This window comes from Schistocerca americana, chromosome 9, assembly GCF_021461395.2.
Source record: "Schistocerca americana isolate TAMUIC-IGC-003095 chromosome 9, iqSchAmer2.1, whole genome shotgun sequence".
NCBI lineage: Eukaryota > Metazoa > Arthropoda > Insecta > Orthoptera > Acrididae > Schistocerca > Schistocerca americana.
In genome coordinates, this window is record NC_060127.1 from 58,297,017 (window position 1) to 58,324,963 (window position 27,947).

Consider the following 27,947-nt stretch of genomic DNA (forward strand, 5'->3'; position numbering starts at 1 on the left):
TCATTCCACGACTTAAAGTAGGTGTGGATAGTTACTCCTAGATATTTTTCAGTAGATACTGTTTCCAGAAATTTGTCGTCAACAGTGTAATTCTACTGTTGTGACTCGCCGATCATTCAAAGCGCCGCCGCGCAATTACGCGCGTCCTCTACGTGCGGCACTGTCTGCCAGCCATGCAGCAGCTGCGCCACCTAAGCGGCCAGCCGAGCAGCGGCCGCTAGACTGGGACTCAGTGCTCATTCGAATGCTAACGTGTACACATGTCTTGCTTGTCTACTTACTCTGTGACTTATATGTGTTGCGTCGTTCTGAAATATATGTGTTAAGCTTGACGTTATAACATCTACAGTAGTGAATTTCTTTTCCTATTTATGAGCAGTGTGTTAAATTTGACATTTGTCAACAGCTGCCACAACCTGGACCATTTATCAATCCTCTGTAGGTAATTATGCAAATTGATACTCTCTTCTACCATTGCTTGTTTCTTATAGACAACAGTATCATATGTGGACAGTCTTGAAGAGCTTTCTACTAGATTATTTATGTACGTTGTTATCAGTAATGGTCCTGTCACACTTCCTGGGGGTGCTTTAGATATTCCATCTACATGTGTCAATTTTGTTACATTAAGAGCAATGTGTTGGGTTCTGTCCACAAGGAAGTCATCACTCAAGTTTCAGAATGGTCCAATATTCAGGAAGCTCGTTCTTTTCCATGACTGAACAACAGTATAGGATGGTGTCAAAGGCTTTCCTGAAGTCAAAGAACATGGTATCAACCTGACTGCCATTGTCTACAGTGCTGTGAATCTTGTTTGAGGAAGAGAGCGAGCTGAGTTTTGCAATATCTCTGTTTGGGGGATCCATGTTGATTTAGATAGAGGAAATTTCGTTCTCAAAAATGTCATAATTCTTAAGTGTAAAACATGTCCCATAACTGCACAACAGATAGGTACCTATGTTGCTCCAGCGAACTATGATAACTGCTGTTAGAAGCAGAGCAAGTTGTTCTGCATAATTTTTGTAGAATATCACAGGTACTTTACTCATTCTTTGTAGAATATTACACATACCTTACTTGGTCCTGATGCCTTTTCACTAATAAGTGATTGTAGTTAGTTTTCTATTTGATAATCCACTATCTTAATATATGCCATTTCGACATTCGTAGGATGACTGAAAGGGAGGAACATATTATGATCTTCCATGGTGAAACAATTTTGGAAAAGTCCGAATTCAATATTTCGGCCTTCTGTTTTTAATGTCCATTTTGGTGGCAGTATGGTCACTAAGTGATTGAATAGACGATTTCAAATTGCTTACTGATTTTCTGTAAGACAAAAATATCTTAAGTTTTGTAGTCAGATTGGTTGATAAACTTTTGCTTCAAAGGCTTTGAATACTTGTCTCATTGCTCTCCTTATCCTCATTTTCGCTTCGTACAGCTAGGTTTTGAAAGAGTGCTTGTTATATTTGGGCCAGTAAAGTATTATGATGTGAACACCACTAACTGAAGTTTGCATTGACACCAATTTCTGTCAATTTTATTTACAAAACTAAAGATAAAAAGTTAACACTAATGACTGTAGTTAATTTTCCCTGTTGCCAAAATATCTGTGTCAAGTACCACATACAGAGCTGCTAATTTGAAAACAAACATTTAAGCTAATATCTGCCAATAAACTTCTTTGGTAGATGTCTTCACTGTAGAAAAAAATTGTTCACACTGATATGTAGATCCAAAGGTTCAAAAAATGTCATTCCTGTATATATTCCTGTAAGTGATTTGTTGTTCATGGTATTGGCTCAGTCAGAAGAAATAGCAATAATCATTCAGTGAACGCATAATTGAAGAATGATATGCACTTGGATAATATGTCCTCAAGCACTTTACAGAAATATGTACACAATTCAGCAGATTTCATTCCCAATAGGCTTCCAGCAAAATTGTAGGAAAAAAGTGATAAAACCCAAATATTCACATTAGAGGACTTTCCAAGTATTCAGATTGTAGTTAAAAAATTCCAGAACTTTTCTCTGTAATGTTTTTTTATACTCTTTCATAATTTTGTGTTTTATTAATTCTCTAATGGGTCCCCCCCCCCCTCCCTCTCTCTCTTTACAAGATTTGTAATCGGCATTCTGTAAACTGTACAGTCTTTCACCATGACTAAGTAGCTCTGGCTTGCATGTTCCCACTGAACATGATAGATAGATAGATAAATAAATTATATAAGTAGCCATGTGAAGTCAAAGAAAATCCTCACAGAAATTTTATTCCACTAAAACATCCTAAAATCTGGTCATACATCTCATATGTATCTTCATCCTGCAATATTTAACTCAAAATGTTCATATGTTGCATCATGTCAGAGCTAAATGCTAAATCTCCATTCTTCCCTTTTTCATTTGGCAACATGTTTTCCACACTATGTTCATACTATATGGGCATTCAAATGAAACTACGTTAAGTTGCCAGTGGGGATATTTGAATCACTAGAAGTCGAAACATGAGTATGTTGATTGGTTTTGTATGCTGTTTCATTGCTGTCTACAATTCTGTTTTTAATGCTCCTTTATGTGTCAATAAATCAGATTTTTTTCTCTCAATTACACACATCTCATTGATTGTTAACATCTTCTATAATTTTTGATTTTATTCAAGCATTTTTTGAATTCAGTGTTGTCTGCTAGCGTAAGTTGGCAGTGACCATAAAAGAGCGAGCACCACTTGATGTCGTTCAATTTTTATTGATTCGGTTACTCCTGTCACTCACCTCACCCAGTGTGTGCTTGGAAATAATACTTTCTAAATCTGTGCTGATTCGTGTACAGATTTTTCTCTCTCAAGAAAATGTGTTATATGCAAACTTGTGATCTCAGATGCTCTCATACTTGTATAATATAGCTTTTCTTGACATCCACTATATCTTACCTATTAGTAACAATCTTGGACTTTCCATTGTTTGATTCTTACATATTAGTGTTACCTAGCAGTCATCCAAGATTGATAAGCAGCAGTTAAGTCGGTGAGATGTGGGCTTTCTAAGAGGGGCACTCATAAAAGTTCATACCTTTGGTTAGAAAAAAAGAAAATAAATACCTAAACTTTTGCACATTTATGAGTCCTTCTCTACATAATACCGCTCAGGTTGACACACAAACAATGATGTGCAACGTGTCATATGACACAGTTGTAGAAGTCTGGAAAAAGTTACCCACTACAACGATGACCTTGTCATTAGTGGCAAAATGTTGCAAACATGGGAGTTGCTTCATTTTTTCAAAACAGGAGAAGGTTACTGGGTTCCTGATAATTGCAAATAAGGTAGGCATCTACATCTACATCTACATCCATACTCCGCAAGCCACCTGACGGTGTGTGGCGGAGGGTACCTCGAGTAACACTATCGGTTCTCCCTTCTATTCCAGTCTCATATTGTTCGTGGAAAGAAGGATTGTCGGTATGCTTCTGTGTAGGCTCTAATCTCTCTGATTTTATCCTCATGGTCTCTTCGCGAGATATACGTAGGAGGGAGCAATATACTGCTTGACTCTTCGGTGAAGGTATGTTCTTGAAACTTTAACAAAAGCCCGTATCGAGCTACTGAGCGTCTCTCCTGCAGAGTCTTCCACTGGAGTTTATCTATCATCTCCGTAAAGCTTTTGCGATTACTAAATGATCCTGTAACGAAGCGCGCTGCTCTCCGTTGGATCTTCTCTCTCTCTCTCTCTCTCTCTCTCTCTCTCTCTCTCTCTCTCTCTCTCTCTCTCTCTCCTATCAACCCTATATGGTACGGATCCCACACTGCTAAGCAGTATTCAAGCAGTGGGTGAACAAGCATACTGTAACCTACTTCCTTTGTTTTCGGATTGCATTTCCTTATGATTCTTCCATTGAATCTCAGTCTGGCATCTGCTTTACCGACGATCAACTTTATATGATAATTCCATTTTAAATCACTCCTAATATCGTACTCCCAGATAATTTATGGAATTAACTGCTTCCAGTTGCTGACCTCCTATACTGTAGCTAAATGATAAGGGATCTTTCTTACTATTTATTCGCAGCACATTACACTTGTCTACATTGAGATTCAATTGCCATTCCCTGCACCATGCATCAATCCGCTGCAGATCCTCCCGCATTTCAGTACAATTTTCCATTGTTACAACCTCTCGATATACCACAGCAACATCCACAAAAAGCCTCAGTGAACTTCCGATGTCATCCGCAAGGTCTTTTATGTATATTGTGAATAGCAACGGTCGTACGACACTCCCCTGCGGCACACCTGAAATCACTCTTACTTCAGAAGACTTCTCTCCATTGAGAATGACATGCTGTGTTCTGTTATCTAGGAAATCTTCAATCCAGTCACACAATTGGTCTGATAGTCCATATGCTCTTACTTTGTTCATTAAACGACTGTGGGGAACTGTATCGAACGCCTTGCGGAAGTCAAGAAACACGACATCTACCTGGGAACCTGTGTGTATGGCCCTATGAGTCTCGTGGACGAATAGCGCGAGCTGGGTTTCACACGATCATCTTTTTCTAAACCCATGCTGATTCCTGCAGAGTACACTTCTAGTCTCCAGAAAAGTCATTATACTCGAACATAATACGTGTTCCAAAATTCTACAACTGATTGACATTAGAGATATAGGTCTATAGTTCTGCACATCTGTTCGACGTCCCTTCTTGAAAACGGGGATGACTTGCCCTTTTCCAATCCTTTGGAACGCTACGCTCTTCTAGAGACCTCCGATACACCTCTGCAAGAAGGGGGCAAGCATGGTAAGATTTCATAGCCTAAGAATGCACAAAGTCACAGTTCTTCAAATGGTGTAAGCTGGTATATTGTCACCCCCAAGTCTCAGACCTGCAGGGATCATTCCTGGCCTTCCCTTCTCAATGATGGGCTACAGATTGGTTTAAAGGTTTCAATAATATTGCTACATAATAGTCTGCCCATTCCTTGCATTGTCATTTAAGTTGATGTCGTAAAGTTTCCAAAAAGACACAGCGTAACCTTTCCGGAAGAGGACTGAATCTTTGCTCCCTATGGTATACACTGATGGAAGAAAAAAACACCACAACCATAAAAAATAATTAATGTAGAGTAATTAAATTTTGGGAATAAATTTGTATACATAACATACTTAAGTGATTAACATTGCAAGATTACAAGTTAATGTAAGTGCAATTTAAGCTATTGCAAATGTGAAATGTTGGTGCATTTATAGTCAATATAACTGCCAGAATGTTGAATGCAAGCATATAACCATGCATGCATGTACCGTGTTGCACAGGTGTCGGACGTCAGTTTGTGGGATGGAATTCTGTGCCTGTTGCACTTGGTGGGTCGGTACCCAAGCATCTAATGCTGTTTGTGGATGACGCTGGAGGTGTCATTCAGTGAGGACGCTGCTGGTGTCATTCAGTGAGGTCCGTTACGTGCCTAGTAGGAGACAGGTCTGGTGATCGAGCAAGCCAAGGCAATATGCCTACACTCCGTAGAGTGTGTTTGGTTATGACTGAGGTATGTGGGTGAGCGTTGTCCTGTTGGAAAACACCCTCTGGAGTGCTGTTCATGAATGGCAGCACAACAGGTTGAATCACCGGATTGACGTACGAATTTGCAGTCAGGGTGCAGGGATAAACGTGAGAGTTCTCCTGCTGTCATACGAAATCGCACCCCAGACTATAACTCCAGGTGTAGGTCCAGTGTGTCCAGCACACAGACAGGATGACTGCAGACTCTCAACTGGCCTCTCCCTATCCAAAACACCAGCCATCATTGGCATAGAAACAGAACTAGCTTTCTTCAGAAAACACAACAGACCTCCACCCTGTCTTCTAGTGAGCTGCCATTTGACACCACAGGAGTCGCAGATAGCGGCAGTTTGGATTAGTGGAATTAATGCTACAGAGCATGTGGCTCAGAGCTATCCTTGCAGTAACCAATTTGTAACAGTTCGTTTTGTCACTGTAGTGCCAGCTATTGGTCAAATTTCTGCTGCAGATGCAGTACGATGTGCCAGAGCTGTGCGCCGAAAGAGATGATCTTTCCTATCAGTAGTTCAACATGACTGTCTGGAGCCCAGCCTTCTTGTGACCGTATGTTTTCGTGACCACCACAGCCAGCAATCGTGTACTGTTGGTACATTCCTGTGAAGTCTCTCTCCAGTATTGGAGAAGGTACAGCTGGCTTCCTGCAGTTGTATTAGATGACCTCGTTCAAACCCAGTGAGATGTTGAGCCGGCCGGTGTGGCCGTGCGGTTCTAGGCGCTTCAGTCTGAAACCGCGTGACCGCTACGGTCGCAGATTCGAATCCTGCCTGGGGCATGGATGTGTGTGATGTCCTTCGGTTAGTTAGGTTTTAGTAGTTCTAAGTTCTAGGGGACTGATGACCTCAGCTGTTAAGTCCCATAGTGCTCAGAGCCATTTTTGAGATGTCGATAATGGCATCTTTGTCACCTTTAAGGCTTTTGTGACTAATGTCAACTAACCATGTACAATCTCAAAGGTAACAAACGGTTATGACTGTTACAGTGTGTATTTAAAGCAAACCTAATTTGTGTCCTTATAGGGGCTCTACTAGTGCTACTCTTGTGCAACTGGTATGAAATTTGAATAGACATAATCTTTCTGTTGTAGAAACACACCTATTAAATTTTGTTTTTGTGACACAACTCCTTCTTGATGTTGCAATATTTTTCCTGTCGGTGTATTTTGATCATATGACTGAAAACTTGTCTTACTTGTCCATGCACATGGTCAACATTTATACCACAGGTATTGTGTCAGGCCCCATTTGAGTGGGGGTTAACAAATGAGAGATCCAGAGGGCTGACACTTTCATCACATGTGGTGTCTCGTGTGAGATCTTACGTACTGATTGTACACTAACACCTGCACTTCTGCCAAATGTTTGGAATACATACCTGTCTTATGTACCGTCTGACAATTGTAGGTATGGTGATGGCAAAACTTCTCTTCACCTTAAGGTGATCCCCAGTTTCCTTCATCAGATGTAGTGTGCCACTTCTTGATGCCTCTTCCAGACTTGTGTAACTACGGTGAAGCACTTCAACATTTTTTTATGCTTTCAAATGCTGGCAAATTACCTTTCACAAAGGCAATTTAATCACAATTTTTCCTTGCTAATTTTTCTTGCAAAGGCAAATGGCAAATCACTGCATGTTACTCACCCCAACAGCCATCTTGTGTATTTGCACTACGGCAATACTACCAAGCAATTGAATAAATGTGCAGAAAAATGGACTAAGCCTCAAATGTAAAAGCTTAGATATAACGTTGCCATCTGTTGCTGGGTGCAGAACTATCAAAAGTGATATTTAGGGGTGAGACCAATGTCAATTTTCACAGCTCCTATACCCAGCAACAGATAGCAACACTTATCTCTAAGCTTTTACATTTGAGGGTTAGCCCATTTTTCCATGCACGTCTTCAATTCAACTTAGAAACAGTAGTTCGAAGAACAGAAAAACAATGTGCGCTTCCAGTGCACATAAGTCCGTTCGAATATTAACATTTTGTCTGGTCGAAGGTACAGGTTTATGAAGTATGCTTCATTAGTAGGCAAAAATTCCGAGAGAAAGGTTAGCATTTCTACATGGCGAGGAACAGTAAAGGGTTATAGAAAACAATTCTGCTGCAGATCAGGTGGGGAGGTCTTGCATAACTCCAGCCCGAGCGAGGTACGGCCAGGTGGCAGTGTGTGGTTAACCTGCCCGAAATAAGGAAATAACATACTGGAAATAAGTGTGAATGGCACTAAAATTCACAGCAATGAAAAAAGATACAAAAAGGGGGGGAATGTGGAAGAAAGTAAGTTGAAAGAAAGGGGAAAAAGTTGTTAGAGGCTGCCTGTTATGAGGGCATGCTGAAAAGTAATGCTTCAGAATTTTTATTCTGCTCTCAATATTGGTTGAGGTGTTACGTGTCAACTTTTCTGCTTTACTTACTTAAGTTGCAATCCTATTCTGCTTGAGGGCTCCAAATTGTAGCATGCAACATGGTGGTGTGTAGGGCAACTGTGTCAGTGTGTGAGAGACCCTCAGAAAACTGAAAGAACGAACTCTAGGAGCTCGTCAATGTATGGAGCATCCACTCCTTCAGCATGTCAGTACCAGACCACACCCAAGTGCTGTTCACCAGCAACAAGCTGACACCTCACGTTCACTGTCATCCTTCGTCCTTCATACCATCCCTCCTTGGTCACATCTGGCTTTAATTTGTTTCCAAAACTTAAAAAGCACCTTTTAGAACTTCACTGTGACAGTGACGATGCTGAGGAGGAATCAGAGGTGAGATGGTGGCTCCTTCAACACAGTCAAACAATCTGCAGTGATGTATCTAAAAACAAAGATGATGTAACTTGCCAAACGAAAGCGTTGGTATGTTGATAGAGACACTAACAAACACAAACACACACACAAAATTCAAGTTTTCGCAACCCACGGTTGCTTCATCAGGAAAGAGAGAAGGAGAGGGAAAGACAAAAGGATGTGGGTTTTAAGGGAGAGGGTAAGGAGTCATTCCAATCCCGGGAGCGGAAAGACTTACGTTAGGGGGAAAAAGGGACAGGTATAACCCCCCCCCCCTCACACACACACATATCCATCCGCACATATACAGGCACAAGCACAGTGATGGTATCAACAAACTGGTCTCTTGCTGGGAAATAAATATCTAAACATGAATAATAAAGATGTAGAATGTTTGTTTTATTTAAAAAGCTTTGAAAGTTTTCACATAAAAAGTGTGGAGGCATTACTTTTGAACACAACCTTTTATTTTTAGGTTTGATATTATGTTGACATTATGTTGACAGCAATGTCACTAGAGATGGAGTGCACATTTTGATTGGATAAGATGGGTGGGGAAGCTGGATGTAAACTTTTAGAAGGACCTGTCCATGCACCCACCTCAGTTGATTTAGGGAAATAGCGCAAATCTAGCTCTAGAATTTGAACTTCACACTTTGCGACCGTGAGCACAGTATACTTACTAGCTGCTGCATTCCTTCATTCTGTGCATCCTATGGAATAAGAAAGGAGATGCATATACGTGAGTGAAAAACCATGACATAGAAGGAATAGGGAAAGTCACTGTGCCAGCAAATTAAACTGCCTCATATGTCTTGCATATGCTACTCACTGTGCTTCTAACATCTTTGGAAAACATGCTGTGTTATTTAGATAAAATACCCTCAGTGGATTAAATTACACACTGAAAATTAGGAAAGAAACTCTGTTGCTTCACACCCAGTTTCCTGCTGGAAAAACTGAACTCTGTGTGAATATTTGTGTAACTGAAAGTGCCAAAACACACGCACGTGACTAACTAATGCATTGCAAAATACCAACTCAGCAGTATAAAGACAGGCTCCACCACCTCAATACTTGGACAAACATCTTTCTTAGCATAGAGCTAAAATAACTACCACATAATACAAAATTTGTGTCTGTTTTTTTTGTGCCAGTGTTGTGCCAGATACTTACAACTGTTCCTGTAAAATAAAAGCTGTGAAAGAAGTTAAACAGAACACCTGAAATTTGACATATTGCACATTAATCAATAGCAAACCAATACAATACCCATATATCAAGATGGACACAAACACTAAAGACAAAATTGAAAATGGAGATTTGTCTTCCTCATGTCTAACTGGAGGCGTTCTACCGGACAATCGCCTCAAACGAAAAGTCAATACCATTATGCCCCCGATGTCAAGTTTTGGTAAACAGTGTGTTGTACTTACCAGATTAAACATGGGTTAAAAATATGGAGGACACATCTTTGTCACACACACAACATTGAAACACCTAAAAATAATCAGACTTATTAATGGAACCCGGTTCTTAAATTGTACCTACTTCCAGATTTTGCCATTTGTGCCTCGCTATAAATGAGTAAAATTGGTATTGACTCGTCCTGTTCATCGTTGGATGGCATTTGCATTCCATATCGTTGAAAGAAGATAGAAGAATAGTAAAACAGGTACTGTAACATCTAGGCAACATAATTTTAAAAAAATGATGCAACACCACAAATGTATGGCATGTTATGTCTATGATGTCAGGAGATTAAGAAGTATCAGGTTCTTCAGCTGCCACAAAGGGTGGTATGTCATTTTCACATGAAGTCACCTCACATAACTGGAATATTATAGGCATCTGAATTCAATTTAGTACCAGCACTCTACATTCAGTTTCAGTGGTCAAATCTCCGTACATCAACCATGTGTAACCTTTCTGTTAGTTCCCCAAATTGTTTGACATTCCTCAGGATGAAACTTCCTGACTTATTACAACTGTGTGCCGGATCGAGTTTCGGACTTGGGACTTGTCCTTCATGGGCAAGTGCTCTACCAACTGAGTTAAGGACAACTCATGACACATCTTCACGATTTTACTTCAGGCAGTACCTCGTCTCCTAGCTTCTGAGCTTCACAGAAGTTCTCCTGGAAAACTTGTGGGATTAGCACTCTTGGAAGAAAGGTTCTTGCGGAGACGTGGTGTATTCACAGCTTGGCAGACATTTCCAAAATGAAATTTTTGCTCTGCAGGGGAGTGTGCACAGATCCAAAACTTCCTGATAGATTAAGGAAGGAAACAAGGTAGTGGCAGAAGTAAAATTTTGAGGATGGGTTGTGAATCATGCTTGAGTAGCTCAGTTGGTAGAGCACTTGCCCATGAAAAGTGAAGGTTCTGAATTCGTTTCATTCTGGCACACATTTGTAATCTACCAGGAAGTTTCATATCGGCACACACTCCGCTGCAGAGTGAAAATTTCATTCAGGGTATCCCAGGATGGTTGCTTCGAGAAAGTTTCTGATGTTTCTTTCCACATCATTGTTCATCCAAACTTATGCTCCATTAATAAGGGACATGACCCTGTCAGTGGCTGTGTCTCAAAACCTATCCCTTTATTTCCTTGATAAAGAGTGTTCTTTCTTCACTTCCTTTTTCTACAGTTGCTTTTCCTCTCTTCCCTTTCTTCTACTACTACTACCACCTCTCGTCTGTCACAGTCCCTTGCAAATTACAGGTCACATGTCGTGTTCTGAGATAGTAAAAGCCCAACATGGTGGTCTTGAAAGAGCATTTACTGGCAGGTGAAAGTGTTATCACTTTATAATCTGCCAAAACTTAAGTGTAATATTTTTTTTAATATTCAGTTTCAGCTTCCATTCTTTTTGCAGTAATTATGTTGTTGATGGCAGATTTATGGGCAACAGTTCCAGTCTGCAGTATTGGGTTTTGCTTCTGATGAACATTGGCCTAATAAATAACTTTTTTCTTTTCAGTTACCGCTACAAAGTGCTGGTGTCTGAGGGTCCTGCTTTTGACCAACTGAAGGCTACAGAATACGAGATCCGTGGCCCCCCACTGACACTAGACGAGCTGAAGAGTGGACAGACGTACAGTTTTGCAGTACAGCTGCAGACAAAGGAAGGTTACTGTTCACAACCTTCAGAAGTTGTATCTCTTCTCAGTCCAGATAAAGGTGAGGTATTTCTCTAGATTGCAGTCGCTTATGAACCACAAGAGGAATAATTTCCAAGATTGTGTAATGAGCCAAATTCTGTATCGTATTCATTCATTCGTTCATTAATTCAGTTTCATTTATTCACCTTTCATGGTCCACGAATTTCACCATCAAGGAGAGCCTTTGGGGATAGAAAAAACCGCTCCTGGCTACTTCTGTAAAGTACACTAACAACAAATTTTGGCTATAGTCCAATTAAAATTACTTGATAATTGATATGCATCACTTGCCACCACGGGTTTTTTTTAGCCTTGAATTTAAACTCTTGCCCTAAACTAACCACAACCTCATGATGTGCAATGCATCCAAGAAAAGGACGGCAGTAATCAGCAGCAGAACTATACTCGTGATAGCTTTGTTTGCAGCGTTTAAAGCTAACATCTATGAGCAAATTCGAGGCAGAAAAATTTCAGTTTCAGCACTAAAAAGCAAACGGTAATTTATTGCTATCATCAACCATTGGTTACGTGAAACTGTCCTCACACTGGCTACATGAACTGCCACATAAAAGCGATGAGTTGTCATGGTTGGCACTTGGTTTTAGTTGATAGTCGATACTGGACGTTTCCAAATTAAAAAAGAATGTTATGAATGAAAAATTAGAGCAAATCAAAAAGTCAGTATGATAAAGGTTCTCTTTCTTTGTCGGTGTCAGATGCTCCCATCCCATGACTTACTTTTTAGATTCTTTCATACCATGAGTGTCCCCCCCCCCTTTTCCATATTTGGTCTCCTGTGTCAGTATGCCATAAAAATTCATTACCTTTATTACTATTCCATTAGGAAATTTGGGTTATCTGGATGCATTGCATAAATGTCTCTTTCTCCAATTAGAAGATGAACCTAAAAACTTTATTTGGCAACAAGATGGAGACCTTCCCCATTGGCATCTCTTTCTAATGAGAGTGGTTGAAGTCTCTGATTGGGGGATTGGTCGTAATTAATTTTTGGTTCGATATGTGCTGCATAACTAAAGTATGTATTGAATATTTGTAAGAAAAAAAGATTATTTTACCTTCAGTTTAATTCTTGTTTTGTTGTAAATATCTAAATTAAACTGGTATAATTTAAGATTGGAAGATGTTCATTTATGAACATTCTATATAAAAAAATGGCCGTTTTCTTATATGTTTGTTCAGTAGGGTATGTATTGTATGGACTGAATGTGAACTCTTCTGAGACAGTTTTGATGGTTGTTCAGACATGTTCTTTTCATTGTTTTGGTGGAGAGATATGTGGTCTCCAGTCTTACAGGGTAATTGCTCTTTTTATTTCTTACCCCTACTAATCTTAGTATCTGTAATGCACTGACAGTTTGTCCCCAACAGTGCAAATGTCGACGATATGCACTGTGCGTATTATTTGGAAACAAACTTGTTCAAGTCACTCATCTTGTTAGATTCACTCAAGCTCCTTGCTGTTGACAACAGTGACACCCAGTTTACTTCTTTCTCTCAGGCTTGCATCTATTTTTGCTCGGTTCTGTCTTGGGTCTGTGTTTGTGTCAGTGTGAAATAACAGTTGATGAAGAATTGACCACTATGCACCTCCCACATTGGTTTCAAATGCAGGGGAAGAGTGGCGTGATGGCACTGTACCTAGCTGTTCTCGCAGTTACTTCAACCTCTTCACTGTAGTTTCACATGTGAGGGCTGCTACATTACTCTGTGTTTTATGTTGTTCATTTTGGCGATTGCATTTTAAGGCTTTTTCCGTGTTGCGAAGGTATTTTTACAGAAATGAAGGAAATGGGGCAGCAGACATAATAAACTATAATTAGGAAGACACAGCAGCATTCAATCACTAATTGTGATTTTTATTTAATTGCATTTCGAGCCCTCTGAGTTCACCCTCAGTGCTTGATCATTTCACATCACTTTTGAATTTGGGTTAAACATAGTAGGAATATTACAATGTGACACTGTTGTCATTACGGTGGTCCACGATTAAAAGACTGGTTTGATGCTGCTCTGCTTGCTACTCTAACCTGTACAAACCTCATCATCATCTCTGAATAACTACTGCAACCCACATCCATCTAATCCTCTTTTGGTGTCCCTAGCGATTTTTACCATCACACTTTCTTCCAATATGAAATTGGTGATCCCTTTAAGTCTTAAAATGTGTCTTATCAAACAATCTTTTCTATTAGGCAAGTTATACCACAGATTACTTTTATTCCCGATGCTATTGGTACATCCTCATTAGTTACATAATCTACCCATCTGATTACCAGCCTCCTCCTGTAGCACCACATTTCAGAACCTTCTATTATCTTTTTGTCTAACAGTTTATCATCCATGTTTCACTTCCATACTGTGCTACACTCCAAAGAAACACCTTGATAAAAGACCTCCTGACACTTAAATCCAAATTCAATGTTAGCTTTCTTGCCATTACCAGTTTACATTTTATTTCCACTCTACTCCATCCAACATTAGTTATTTTGCTGCCCGAATAGCAAAACCCATCTACTACTTTGTGTCTCGTTTCCTAATCTACTTTCCTTGGCATCACCTGATTTCATTCCCCTGCATTCCATTAACCCTGTTTTGCATTTATTGATGTTCATCTTATATCCTCCTTTCAGGACAATAACTATTCCTTTCAACTACTCTTCCAAGTCTTTTGCTGTCTCTGACAGAATTGCAATGTCATTGGCAAACATTAAAGTTTTTACTACTGCTCCCTGGACTTCAGTTCCTACTATGTTGCAATGAAGCTACAATTTTTTTCATATTCTGCCCTTAAAATTATGTAACAACTGCTGGAAACATTTAGTAATTCTCTATTTGTATTAGTTCTGTAAAAAATATAGCTTTATTACAATACAGCCCATCACCTTGTAATTTTCCTACTTATGTTTAGCAGGACCAGTGATAACTTCTTTTTAAAAAAAATCCTGTGAAATGATAAAGGTCTTAAATGAGTCCCTAATAAAAATCACAATTACTGACTCTCAGTTGTTGTGGTTTTTTTATATGAAAGTAATACAGTCACACTTACGATACTGACAACAATGGATAAAATTAAATCATAATTACATAATTATTCTGCGATGAGCTGTTGGAGACTGTACGTCCCTTGTTCCATAATACTCTGAAAATATATGTGAACAAACTCAAAAATTTTGTTGTTGATGTTCCCCCTGTGTATGTCCTGATAAAATTAAACTTCAAAACTCCAGATTTTGCTAACAGAATTGGAGGATAGTGGCACCGACTGTCACACAACTGTCCTACCCCCAGGTTCGTGGGTGGCCGTGCTGACGGCATCGAGCGTCGCCGGGGTGGTGGTGCCAGTGATCGTGGTGGTCGGCCTGCTGCTTGCCGTGGTGGGCTTCCTGGTGTACCGCCACAGGCGCCTGCAGCACAGCTTCGTGTCATTTGCAAACAGCCACTATGACACACGCTCGGGCTCGGCAACTTTCTCGGGAGCAGACGGACTCGGTAAGTTTGCCCTCCACTTTTTATAAAAGGTACTGTTGCTTTGACCTGGTACACTACAAAGATTTTTGTTCTTTCATACAAGTCTTACCAAGAGACCTTACGTAGGCTGACCAGGTGTCCCGGTTTTTAATCAAGAAACAAAATGCGTGCAGTATTATTTCACATTCAATTAAATATTTTTGAAAAGCAAGTTTCCTAGAAGTAGAATATTATAGAAATATATATTTTCACTTTATATAGACTGGATGCATTTCTTCAACTAGTTTAATCCTTAAAGAAACAGTAAAAGATATGTTGAAAAGGAAAGCCCCCCCACCCACCCCTCTGCCTCTAACTTTCATACCTTCCACTTTAGGGCAATCAAGAAAAGTAAATGACAAGTTTCAAACAATATTGCCCATCTTCAGAACGTATGTCATAGTTACAGAGTAACCTGTCTTAGTGGAAGTATCAGTTCACTGTCAATATTTGATGAAACAGACAGAAAATATGATGTAGAATAATGATCGCTACCAGTCATAAGGTGTTATTCTACATGCTGTAAAGGAGTAGTCATGGAGTTCATCTGCATCCATTAGGGATAAGACACACTGACATAAAATAAACGTATTTTGTACAAGGGTTATAGTGACAGTAGTGAGCAACAATTTTTAAATCTCTTTGATGTTTATTTTTTGGAGAAACCAAGTACATCATCATAATCTATAGGCTATTCTCTCACTTGTCAACATCGTCTCCATTTCATTGCACAAATTTTTCCTACCATTCTGCAAGTTTGAAAATACCCTTACGATAGAACTCCATTCCAGCCCCTTGGAGATAGTCAGCCACCATATCTTAGTGTTAATGTTCTGTCACAATACTTGTCAAAACATCACCACCTCCATTTTGAAATCTCTGAAGTTGTTGTTGTTGGTCAATAAATATGGGACCCAACAAGCATAAACTTTTTGATAACCTAAGCTTTGAATCATTTCTTGCACTGAGCTGTGTCCTACTGCAAGCTCAGCGTGATTTCATTCACTGTGACTTGCCTGTCTTCTCTAATGAGCTCACCAACTCCCTCCTTGTTGCATTACGTGGATGCAGTCCGTGGCCGACTGGTGCGTGGCTCATCTCAGATACTCGTTTTTCCATGTTTGGAATGCTTCACCCATCTCCTAACACTGCTAGCTAGCATCCGTGCAGATGTCTTCTTAGGCACGTTGAAATCTGAAATAAATTTGAGCACCAGATTTTCCGCCTTTTACAAGGAATTCAATTACAGCATGATGTCGAAATGAAAAACCTATGTCCGCTATTTTGGAAGTACTGCCTGCGGTCGCGTGATAGATGCTAATTAGGTCATGGTATAGCAACATACAGTGGAAAGTCTGCAGATTATGATCCTGCAATTGTTTTTGTTACACTGTTGAAATTTGAATTTTAGCAATGGGTTGCTCGTGACTTCCAGTATGACACTTGTTAAACTAAGGCTTGCAGATAACTCCTAGTGACAAACATTTCCATTTATGACAAATCACTAAATGTCAGCTTTGAAACTGGAAATTCCTTTGTGGAATAACAATGAGACGTATTCCAGAACTAATTTTAACTGATTTTAGGCCTGAGTGAAGTGTCTACCGACTCCTTAGGAAACTACTGCAGTGTTGATTTGGTTCAGCAGTAAATTGCCAGTCGGTGATAGCAAATCATAATGACAGAGACAACTGTAGATCCTGCCCGTTGTGAAGTGCACAATGTGATTAGGATTTTGGTGGCAGAAGGATATTCAGCTGGCAAAATCGATCATGAGTTATGCCTGGCATATGGACCAGAAATAATGAGTGACAAACGAGTTAGGAAATGGTGTTGAGAATTTCAGAATGTCCATACAAATGTTCACAATGAACTGTGGAATGGCAGGTCCAGTATTTGGATCAACGACATTGTCAATCAAGTGAACCAAAAATTCTAAAGCAATTGGTGATTGAGAATTGTGAATTCCAAAATGTTGTTCAGACCTTGATTTACAGGATTGTCACTGAACAACTTGAATGTCACAAATGGTGTGTGTGAGGTGGGTTTCAGAAACGATCAGTGATTAGCGCAAAGAGTAAAGAATGTGTAGTTCGTACAGCCATTGGAGCACTATAGACAAGATCAAGGTGACTTTTTTTCCCCACATTCTTTTGGGTGACAAGACAAGGATATCGCACACCAAAGCAGAATTGAAACAGCAGTCAATGCAGTGGTGCCATCCCAGTTCACTGAAGCTAAAAAAGTTTAAGCAATCTCCATTCTTGAATCAAAAAATGATGGCTTCTGTTTTTTGGGACAAAAAAGGCGTCCTTTTCATTGATTTTATGGATCCTGGGCCAACAGTTATACTTAACATATACTATGAAATGCTAACCAATGAGAGACATGCAATCCAAAGTCAGCACCGCAGGAAGCTGTTGTCTGGCATAATCCTCCGTCACTACCATGCATGTTCTCACTTCTTTTCCATGTCCTCACTTCACTTCCAAAACTGAGAAGAAGATTCAAGATTAACTTTGGGAACTTTTTGATCACCCTCCGTACAATTCCTGCACCGAGCGACTATTTTGCCTTCTTGAATTTGAAAAAGTGGCTGGGTGAACAACAATTTCAAGATGATGACAAATTCAACACTCGGGTTACCATCTGGTTCAATTTCCAGATGGCAGACTTCTATGTAAAGGGGTTTACGAAATTGGTGCAGTGTTACAGAAAGTGTACAGATGTGAACAGTGACTGAGGAAAAGTAAGGTAGATATGTAGTAAAAAATTACTGTCCATAGACACCTTTTGTCATGATCTTATGGATCTTATAATTAAAGTTTTCCATGTGACATTTAAGTCTGCAATAGTAATGATGGAAGCAGAAGAAATGGATTAAAATTTGCGTCACAGCCGGGACTTGAACCCAGGTCTTCTTGCTTATTAGGCAGAAGTGCTAACCGTTACACCACTGCTGCACCATGGTCAACATTGCTGCACGAACTATCCAAGTCGAATGCCCTCCCCAACACAAAGTTCGATTCATATCTTCAGCTGAAGGTTCCCATTACGTCCAATGCTGGGGTGCTATTCCAATGCCAGAGAGCCCTGGCAACAGTGACAATGTAGGGAGAAAATAAGCTGAAAATATGAATTGAAGTTGGTGTTGGGGAGGGCACTCAACTTTGGTAGTTTGTGCAGAAATGTTGACCATAGTACTGTGGTGGTTTAATGGTTAGCATTTCTGCCTAGTAAGCAAGAAGACACGTGTTTGAGTCCCAACTGTGGTACAAATTTTAATTCATTTCTTCTGCTTCCATCATTATTATTTTCGTCGTGAGCTTATTTTTTTTATATAACTGAACGGTTGCTAGTTTTGGAATATGCCTTATACAATATGAATAGATTGCTACACACTCCGTTAGGGGATATTGAGTGGCAGATGTGGTCATTTAAAGTAGACTTTGCACACACATTTGGGAGTGTGTGGGGAATTGGTAGGGACTGAGTGTTGGGCTGTCAGGTGGCTGCACTGGGAGAGGTGGTGGAAGGAGAGAACCAGACAAGGTTGGTTGGTTTGGGGAAAGAGACCAGACAGCGAGGTCATCGGTCTCATCGGATTAGCGAAGGATGGGGAAGGAAGTCGGCCGTGCCCTTTCAAAGGAACCATCTCGGTATTTGCCTGGAGCGATTTAGGGAAATCACGGAAAACCTAAATCAGGATGGCCGGACGCGGGATTGAACCGTCGTCCTTCCGAATGCGAGTCCAATGTCTCACCACTGCGCCACCTCGCTTGGTGCACCAGAGAAGGGGGTGAGAACTGTGCAGGTGCACTGGTGAAATAAAAGGTGTGTGTAAGGTTGCTGCAGGTGGAGGCATGTGGAGAAAGGGATTATGGGAGTGAAGGACACGTTACAGGCAGAGTTCCTACCTGTGCAGCTCAGAAAAGCTGGTGTTGGCTGGAAGGACCCTGATGGCACATCACATAAAGAATGTAATCTGACAGTTTAAATGTCCTGCAGTCTACTTTTAAATTTACCCATTTGGCTCTCAGTACCTCTACAATGTGATGGGTAGTGGTCTATCCTACTTTACAATGCCAACTTAAGAATATTTATTGTACTTGTGATTGCGCTATTTACTTCTGATGCAAGAAGAAAGGAGCCTTTGTGGTAGCTGTAGCATTTGCACCATTAGAGATGGCTATTTGGAAATTTGTTTTATACGGCGTATCCAAACAGTATTGGTGCTATAATTATATTTACAGGCTCTAAATGCTCTTTTGTTGGTTGTTAAGAAATTGGAGGCTTATTTTTGTGACAGCAAGGCAAAGTGAGAATTTTATGATATGTGTTAAACTTCTCTGTTGTACATGATGTCATTTAAGAGGAGTAATTAATTTCTTGTTCTCCTCCTCCTAAAAACTATTCTAGTTGGTGCTCTCATTGGTAAGCAAACTATTACATTGAAAGGTATTGCATTGTAGTGAATAGCTATTCACATCTGAAAATTGTGATGCCAGTAGAGCCATGTTTCATTCTACCACAGCTTTCTTTTTTTCTGTGGCATGTACGTAGATTTTTCTCACTTAGACACTTTCATACACATTATTACAAAATTTTACTGGACATTTGATTCATACAAAACAAAAACAATAGCACATCATTTGAGAAGACCATTATTATTATTATTATTATTACGACTACTACTACTATATGCACTGCATCAAAACTGTAGGTGCTGATGATGTATATGTGAAGCAGAATGAAGTTTGATTAGTTTTGTCACAAAGTGCATCCTCTTATTACTTAAATATTCTTTACGACTTATGTAGCAACTGGGACACCTGCTTAAAAGTAAAAATTAGTTATATGTGTAAGTAGTAGAAAATTAAATTTTAAAACACTGAACAAATACATGAAGCCCTATTACGTAAGTGCTGGAACACTTCAGGAGACAGCAAGACTCAAGTGTCTCTTGGTGGGCAAAAAAAGAGGATGGATTATGTGCACTAGAAATTTCTCCCTCTTTTACCCACCTTCCCATTCTTTCCTGTAAAATGTTCACACACACAATATTTTCTCAGTATATGGTATATCAGTGAAGCCTTGGGGATACAGCCATAACTAATTCCTTTCATAACACCTTGACTAAGAAATATTCACCCATCTTCTGAGTAAAAGACTAACATTATAGCCAGTATGTTTCCCTCAGAAACTGTGAATCTTGTCAAGAAGCATGTAGCCACAGACACTTAACTGCTGAACAGATATCCTGACACTTTCTGCCTGCATGGTCCAGGCCTTTGTCATCAGCTTTCCTTGTGCTGCTGCTGTTAAAGAAAGGATCCAGTTCAGTCAATGAAAAAATGATTGGACAATTTTATGGTTTACATTTGAAGGTTCTTTTGCTTTTCTTTCCACTGCAAGGAATTTGGTAGATGATTCACCTTGGGACTGAAACTGAATGGATGCTTGAGGTGGCTACAACTAGGCAGGCTGCAAAGTTTGATCAATTTGTGTCCTTGCAGTGGCGAAAAATTATGTAACAATTTGTAAGTTATTTTCTGATTAATAGTGTGTTAAACAATGCTATACAGTCAATGGCAGGTAAAGACACTATTTGTCATGAATTCTGACCTGAAAAGAAGCTGTTTCTTTTCAGTAGAGGGAGCCACAGTACAAAAGCTTCACATTGTTAACTTGATTGTTCTCCCGGCTGTGAAGACAGTGATGAGATTTTTTTAAAATGTGGTCTGTAACGTATTGTTGATCTACACAGTTTGGTGTATAATTCCATAGATTGTGGGACAGATTAGCTTCCATGAACCAGGTGGTCGGAAAGACTCCTTTATTTTTAAATACATCCTCCTTCCCCAAGGAAATTGTCAAAAGCCAGAGCCTGGGGTGCACTTCTGTGGAAGTTACATGGGCTGCCAACAGTTCGCAAGAAAGACCTTCAACACAAGCTTAAGCTGCCACCAATCTGAAGGTTGCTTTGAAAACCGCACTACATTACTAGGCGCAGTGCCGTCCTCCGACCTTTGAGCTGACTAATTGAGCCAGGTATAGGAGCATCTACAGTGTAACATAGTTCTGAATCCATAGTTTGACTCAAGATTTCACAAACAAATACTACCAGAGGTGATAGAAACGATAAGTGAGCGAGAGAAATCCTAGGACTGACCGAGGATCAAACCTGAGAATTTTGGTTCGTTGATCTGGCATTTTATCACTTTATCACTTCACCACTTTACCACTTAGCCACTGAGACAGAATGTGGGTCTCAAATATTTTGAAACATCTTTTGCAGAGTACTTGTCACATTTGGAAACCATCTGAATTTGTTAAAATACTAAAATTTCACGAATTCAACTATTTTTGATGACATATACATCTGTGATGAATTTTTTCTTTGCTGCATCCATATTTATGATTGCCAAATAATATTATAAATAGATTCTTGCATTTCGAGAATATTTGGAAGACATTGGAATGATACTGTATGCGAAGACTCTGAGACATCAAAAAGCTGCAGCAGTTCGTGGACCATCAATATTTCATTTGTGGAAACATCTGAGTGATCCCGTATGTAGAAAGGAATGAATTTCTTCATTTTTTTTTTTTTTACTTTGCTCACGCAACAATAAGTATCACGTTGGGGCATGTAATTTAACAGAACCTCATAAAAATTACAGATTCATATCTGCCAGTGGATATTTATCATAATCTTTTACAGATGTGTGTTGTCTTGAAGATGATTGTACACACACCACACTTCATAGCTCTCAAGGGTGTGTACACACACATGCTTCTTACAGGGCATATATGCTCTGGAAAGACTGGGAAACGCAGGAAAAACCCGGGAATTTTTTTTTATCTTGGAGAAAACCGGGAAAAACCCAGGAATTTTTCATTGTTTTAGTTTCAGTTGAATTTTTGTGAATTTGACTGGTAAGAACTAATAGTCTAACAAAGAATTTTACTGTACCCCACTACTGCAGAAACGAGAGATTAAAACCAAACTAAAACTTAAGTTGCAAAGGAAATGCTCCATTTACAACAACAAAACACAGTGCACACACAAGCCCCTGCCAAAAGCAAAATGTGTCAAAGGCTTTAAGATGAAGACTATGGAATACTTCATTAACAGCGAACTGCTTCCGATGAGCGTGACGTCATGACCGTTAACATTAAGTTCGTTTTGAGCAGTCGCCAGTGGGCACGTGTGCAGTTGAGTTGCGTATGAACAATACTCTCTGCTCCTGACTACTTGAAGTGTGGCTGCAGTGGTAGGAAGAAGCAGTCATGCTACCCAGAAAAATTTTTGCGGAGTGTCTAAGTTGCCAGATACATGTATGCCCAGAGCAGTCAGGGCTGTAGTGGGGAGAGGGATAGTGGCTTGTGTTTGAGTTTAGTGATTTTGCTACTTCCTCTTTTTTTACAGTTCACACATCAAATGAAAACAAAATGGATTTCTGTGGCCGGGAGCTATCAAATTAAAATACATTCAATTAATTACAGAAGGCTAAAATATGTTGTTAGTTTCAGTTTTCTAATTATTAATTTTCATGTTTTTGGTAGTCAAAAACAATGGAGTTATTTTTATCGGTTTGCTAAATAAATGTGGCTTATGTTTTCCACAGATGCAGTCAAATTATAAGAAGCGAAGTGTTTCATTGCACACTATTGACTAGTTTCAACTGTTCACTGAATTTCCCGTGCACATTTTCATCTTCTGGCACATACGGCATTATGCCATAATAAAGAACCAAACATGAGACAATGCAGTAGGCCTACTGGTACTGAAAGAAAATTTGCATCCCAAAAGTGCACTGGAAAGCTTAATATCAGATTGGGGCCTACCTACTTGTGAATTTGGACATATGAACGTGTCCTTTAATCCAAATTATGCATTTTAGTATGGTTTACAAAATTCCTATGCTCTTGGAGTATCCTCTGATGTCCTGTTTCTTTTATGGCATCATTTAAGATCTCTTAATGCTATACATGTATGAACATATGAGCTTCCTACATCACCATAGCTGCTGATGTGCAGTAGTGCCTGTTTTCTGGCAGTTCCATGAAGAAATACTGAACCTTGCTGCCTCTGTAGCCATCCATAATTGTGAAAATGTTTTCTGTGCAGGATTTTGTGCACGAACTGACCTCAGTTACGTCCCATAAATGTTTGTTGCAGTTCATGTCGGGCTATCTGCGTGGTCAGATCATTCACTCTAATTGTCCAGAAACTTTTTTCAAACCAACTACAAACCCAGTGACATGGCATATTGTCATCCATCATTGCTTGGGTATGTGAAGTCAATGACGTAGCCAAATATAACCATTTCCAGTCAATAATCAGTTCAGTTGGATGAGAGGACGCAGTCCATTCCATGTAAACACAGCTCTCACAATTACGAAGCCACCACCACCTTGCACAGTGCCTTGTTGACAACTTGGATCTGTGGCTTTGTGGGATCTGCACTCCACTTGAACCTTACCCTTAGCTGTTACAACTGAAATCGGATCTCATCTAACCAGGCCACAGTTTTAATGTCATCTAGGGTCCAACCGATATGGTCACAAGCCCAGGAGAAGCGCTGCAGGTGATGTCGAGCTGTCAGCAAAGGCACTCGTGTCGGTCGTTTGCTGCCGTATCCCATTACTGCCAAATTTTGCCGCACTCTTCTACTGTGTACATTCGATGTAAGTGTTACATTTATTTCTGCAGTTATTTCACCCAGTGTTGCCTGACCGTTAGCAGTGACACCTCTGGGCAAATGCCGCTGCTTTTGGTCATTAAGGGAAAGTTGTCGGCCACTGTGTCATCTGTGGTGAGAGGTAATGCCTGAAATTTGATGTTCTTGACACGTTCTTGACACTGTGGATCTCGGAATATTAAATTCCCTAGTGATTTTCAAAACGGAATGTCCCAAGTGTTTAAAGTCTGTCAATTTATGTCGTGCGGCCATAGCTACTTCAGAAACCTTTTCGCATGATTCACTTGAGTACAAATAAGAGCTCTCCAAGTGCATTGCCCTTTTGTATGTTGTGTATGTGACACTAATGCCATCTGTATATGTGCATATTGCTGTCCTGTGACTTTTGTCACCTCGGTGCTTTCATTACACAGCTCCGAAACACAACTTACAAAAAGCAATGTCTACATTGATGACCGGAATTGTTTACCAACTGTTGTGCTGTAGAGGGTGTGCAAGTGATGTACATCTCATGTTAGTGTGCTTTCAAGTGTAACACTGAGATTTTGTTCCCATTTTGTACACAATATTTCACTGACCGACCCAGCCATCTTCTTCAGGCGCTGCGAGTTGTGCTGGTATGTATGGGTGTTTGATGTTTGGACTTTAACTTGACTGTGTGCACAAAACCGAAACAAAAACTCGGGAAAACACTTGAAGAGAGAAAGAAAAGAAAAGAAAAGAAAAGAGAGAGAGAGAGAGAGAGAGAGAGAGAGAGAGAGAGCACTATATCGTTGTTGCCCGAGTGTCTTCTCTTCAGCTCTCAGTATTAATGACCACAAGCACATTATATTGGTCCGTAGGTTTTTGTGGTAGATTCACTAGCTACGTGTATCTGAATTATTGAGAGAACAACAAAATTAGTTAGGGTCACAGCCCCATAATTTTATTGGTCACAGTAGTCTGAATGATCTTCAGTCACTGTAAATGACATAATAATATATGTTAATTGTTTGTAAATGTATGACACTGATGTAGGCCAAAGCAACAAATTAATATTTGTACCAGTGCTGGGATTCAAACCCGGGTCTCCTGCTTACTGGGCACTACTGATACCACAGCTGCACGGATGACCTGTGTACATCTCCATCACCAATACAAATTCCAACTCGTGCCTCAACCCATTGTTGTTGCGCCATTATTGCCAAGGGTCTCTGATATTGGAATAGCAACTCAGCAATACTGGAAATGAACCTAATGCCCCCTGTATGTCAGACGTAGGTGATATATTAATCATATATAGGCGAGACTCAGTCATATCTCAGGAATACCAACTATATAAGATTAATATGCTTGTAAAATGTTTGTATAAGTCGACCTAATCTACATTTTCCATCTTTAAAAATTTGATCACTGCATGTTCTAAACTCACTAGTGGCATGCAATCGTGCTCCAACACCTGTGTTAGCAGTTGTTGACTAGGCATGACTTGACTGAATGGAAAGATTTTTGATTAAGAGATTCTGACCATCTGTAAAAGTAGTTCATTGTTTTTGTGTGTTCGAATGTAATGGTAGATAACTGTTATGATTATCAGTAAAGATAATTGCTGCAATTAATGTTGATTGTTACCTTTAGTTCATGTCATGTGTTTTGTTAGTGTCACTACAAAAAATAAGAAGGCCGCTCTGGGTCTCTCTTAGTATTTCTCAGTGTATGGTGATGCGTTATTGCATTGTACTTTGTGCACAGTTATTGCTGTTGTTAACTGCTAATTGTGAACTGAAGACTAAAATATTAATTTTTTATAGTCCTTTTTGAAACAAGAGTGAACTGAATTTATTAGAGTATTTAACTTGAAGTTTTATTAAAATTGGATTAAATGTTTGTGCAGTGTTTTTTGGCCAGTACTTCATTATAGATCACAGCAGGAGTCCAAATATATTTCCTTGGAATGTTCATGAGGCTAATTCTACATCTGTCGATGACTCTCCAACTAAGACAAAATGCTGTATCGTCCTTACCAAGAAGTCCTCAGTATAGTCAAAAATTTCTTTAACCTCCACATGTTCATACTTTCACTAATAAGTGTTGGTACTGAGTCAGGTGCATTTCAGGAATTTCCTTGATCCACGACTTTCAGGACATTATGTGAGAAAAACCTGATATGGGTTTCATATGACCAATATTTTCGAAATCCACTCGTGTTGGTGTAGAGATTCTGGTAATGATACTGTGCTGTCTTAGATCAGAATATGTTTGAAAATTTTTACAACAGGTGGATGTCAAAGATCACTTCTGCTTCCCTTCTTCTATACAGGTGTGACCTGTGTTTCTTCCAGTAATGGGCACCGGTTCTCTTTCCCTCAAGCTATCTACAATGTTTCATCAAAGGCAGTTACAGAAACAGTATAAAGTCCATAAGTAAAAGCTCATAACCTTGTTTTCATGTACTGTCTTCAACCTGACCCCCCTCCTCCCAGTGCATTTTAGAGGCTGTTTACCTGGGGCTCTTAAGAACTGATGCATTTTGTATAATTCAATCCCGGGGGGAGGGGAGGGGGACGAATGCTCCTCTCCCTTCTAGCATCAGACATACTACACGTAAAGGAATGTTGCTACTCATTATATGGCTGTAAAGTAATATGCTTGAATAAAAGAAAAAGGAGGCAGGGGAATCAAATTTCCGTCAAATTTATCACAAACGGAGCAGGATTACTGTTAGACTACTTAACCTATAGACCTTTTTTTTTATGTATATAGTGAAAATAAATTTTACTGTTTTGGTTTCTCAGTTATATACAGGAAATACTTTATGTATGAAATAAATTAATTAAGTACAGCTAACAAACTGTATTATTCCATTGCACAAGAAAGGTAGAAATGTTACCCCATTTCTCGATTCCACTTGCAATAGTGCAAACTTTTATTGATTATAAAACTTGTTCTTTCCAGATGAGGATGACTCTCCCGCAATAAGAGGATTTTCAGATGATGAGCCCCTCGTGATTGCCTGAAGTGGTGACAGCAGTCAGAAAGTTGCAGAATCGTCATTAGATTTCTGTCTGAAAGAATGTTTTAAATGTAATAATATACAAAATGTCTATAAATGTTGTAAATGCATATGCGACTGAAATATGCTCTTATTAACTTTGTACTGTGCTGGAGGGAAGAGTTTTATGCTAAATGACAATGCAGTTATGTTGTCTGGGAATGTCAGGTGCAAATATCTTTTTAATTAGCACATAATGTCTGTTTTCTTTCTGGTTCCTCTTTATACTTTCTGTGATTTTGTATACAAAATGAGACTACATATTGTTTTACAATTGAAGGTGGGAGGGCGGAGGGCAGATGTTGATGAGATGGTCAGTGTGTGTGGGAACCCACTGTTTGTTGCTATTATACAGTGATGAATGTTTCTGTTTACTTGTAAGAAAAATTTAGCTTTTTAGTTGTGTGAGCAAATGCTTTGCATGTGGAAGACTGTTGTCCAGAATTTTGTCCGTTCTTGATTAACCCTAGTAACTGATACAGTATTGACTTTCTAATTGTAAGTGATCTTCAGTATACCTTTTTTTATTTTGAGAACATTCTGTTTTGTGTGTGTGTGTGTGTGTGTGTGTGTGTGTGTGTGTGTGTGTGTTTCTTTTGGAGACAGCATGTACTTCTGTGGGCTTACTGCCTGCTTTGATGCTGAAGACGAGAGAGCGTATCAAGACAGATTCATATTACTGTTGCGTGATGCTATTTCTAGAGCCAGTGCAGTCACAAGTTTTTAATTTTTTTTCATCCAATTGCAATGCTGTTAATGTATGTTGTGTAAGTAGTCCAGCAACTGCCTTTATAAGGGAGCCACTTCTAAGTGTTTGCAAGTGTTTATATAATCTGCACTACAGCCAAGTATCAGATTCCTAAATTTGCTGTGTGTCTAAATTTCTTATTCCCAAAATGCTTTGTGCTGAAATCTAAAACTTGATGTATTGTGACATTATAGTTCCACTAAAAAAAAAGGAAAGGGTTGTGACTTCACTTACATTGATCTTACGTTGTAACCAAAGAAACTCTGTCAGTTGTCTTGATGTTTGACACTTTCACTTTTGTTTTAAGTTTGTAGATTTGTAAATATTTCACCCAGAAGACTTACATTTGTTGTGTTAAAATGTATGAAAATCAATAAAACATACAAATTGGAATGCTGCGTTGTTTGCA

The 27,947-nt window shown here is 39.4% G+C and overlaps 1 protein-coding gene across 2 annotated transcripts in view; it reads left to right on the forward strand.

Moving 5' to 3' along the window:
- LOC124551372 (sortilin-related receptor-like) overlaps window positions 1–27,931 on the forward strand; it is a 201,164-nt gene extending 173,233 nt beyond the window's left edge. Inside the window, exons 30-32 of one of the 2 annotated variants that reach the window (XM_047126411.1) lie at window positions 11,343–11,542; window positions 14,833–15,033; window positions 26,694–27,931. In XM_047126411.1, coding sequence (XP_046982367.1) covers window positions 11,343–11,542; window positions 14,833–15,033; window positions 26,694–26,755 — 463 coding nt within the window. In that variant the 3' untranslated portion in view covers window positions 26,756–27,931. Of the gene's footprint in view, window positions 1–2,143; window positions 2,613–11,342; window positions 11,543–14,832; window positions 15,034–26,693 lie in introns of those variants that run through there. The other variant, XM_047126412.1, reaches the window with a different exon arrangement.
- Window positions 27,932–27,947: the final 16 nt, after the last annotated feature.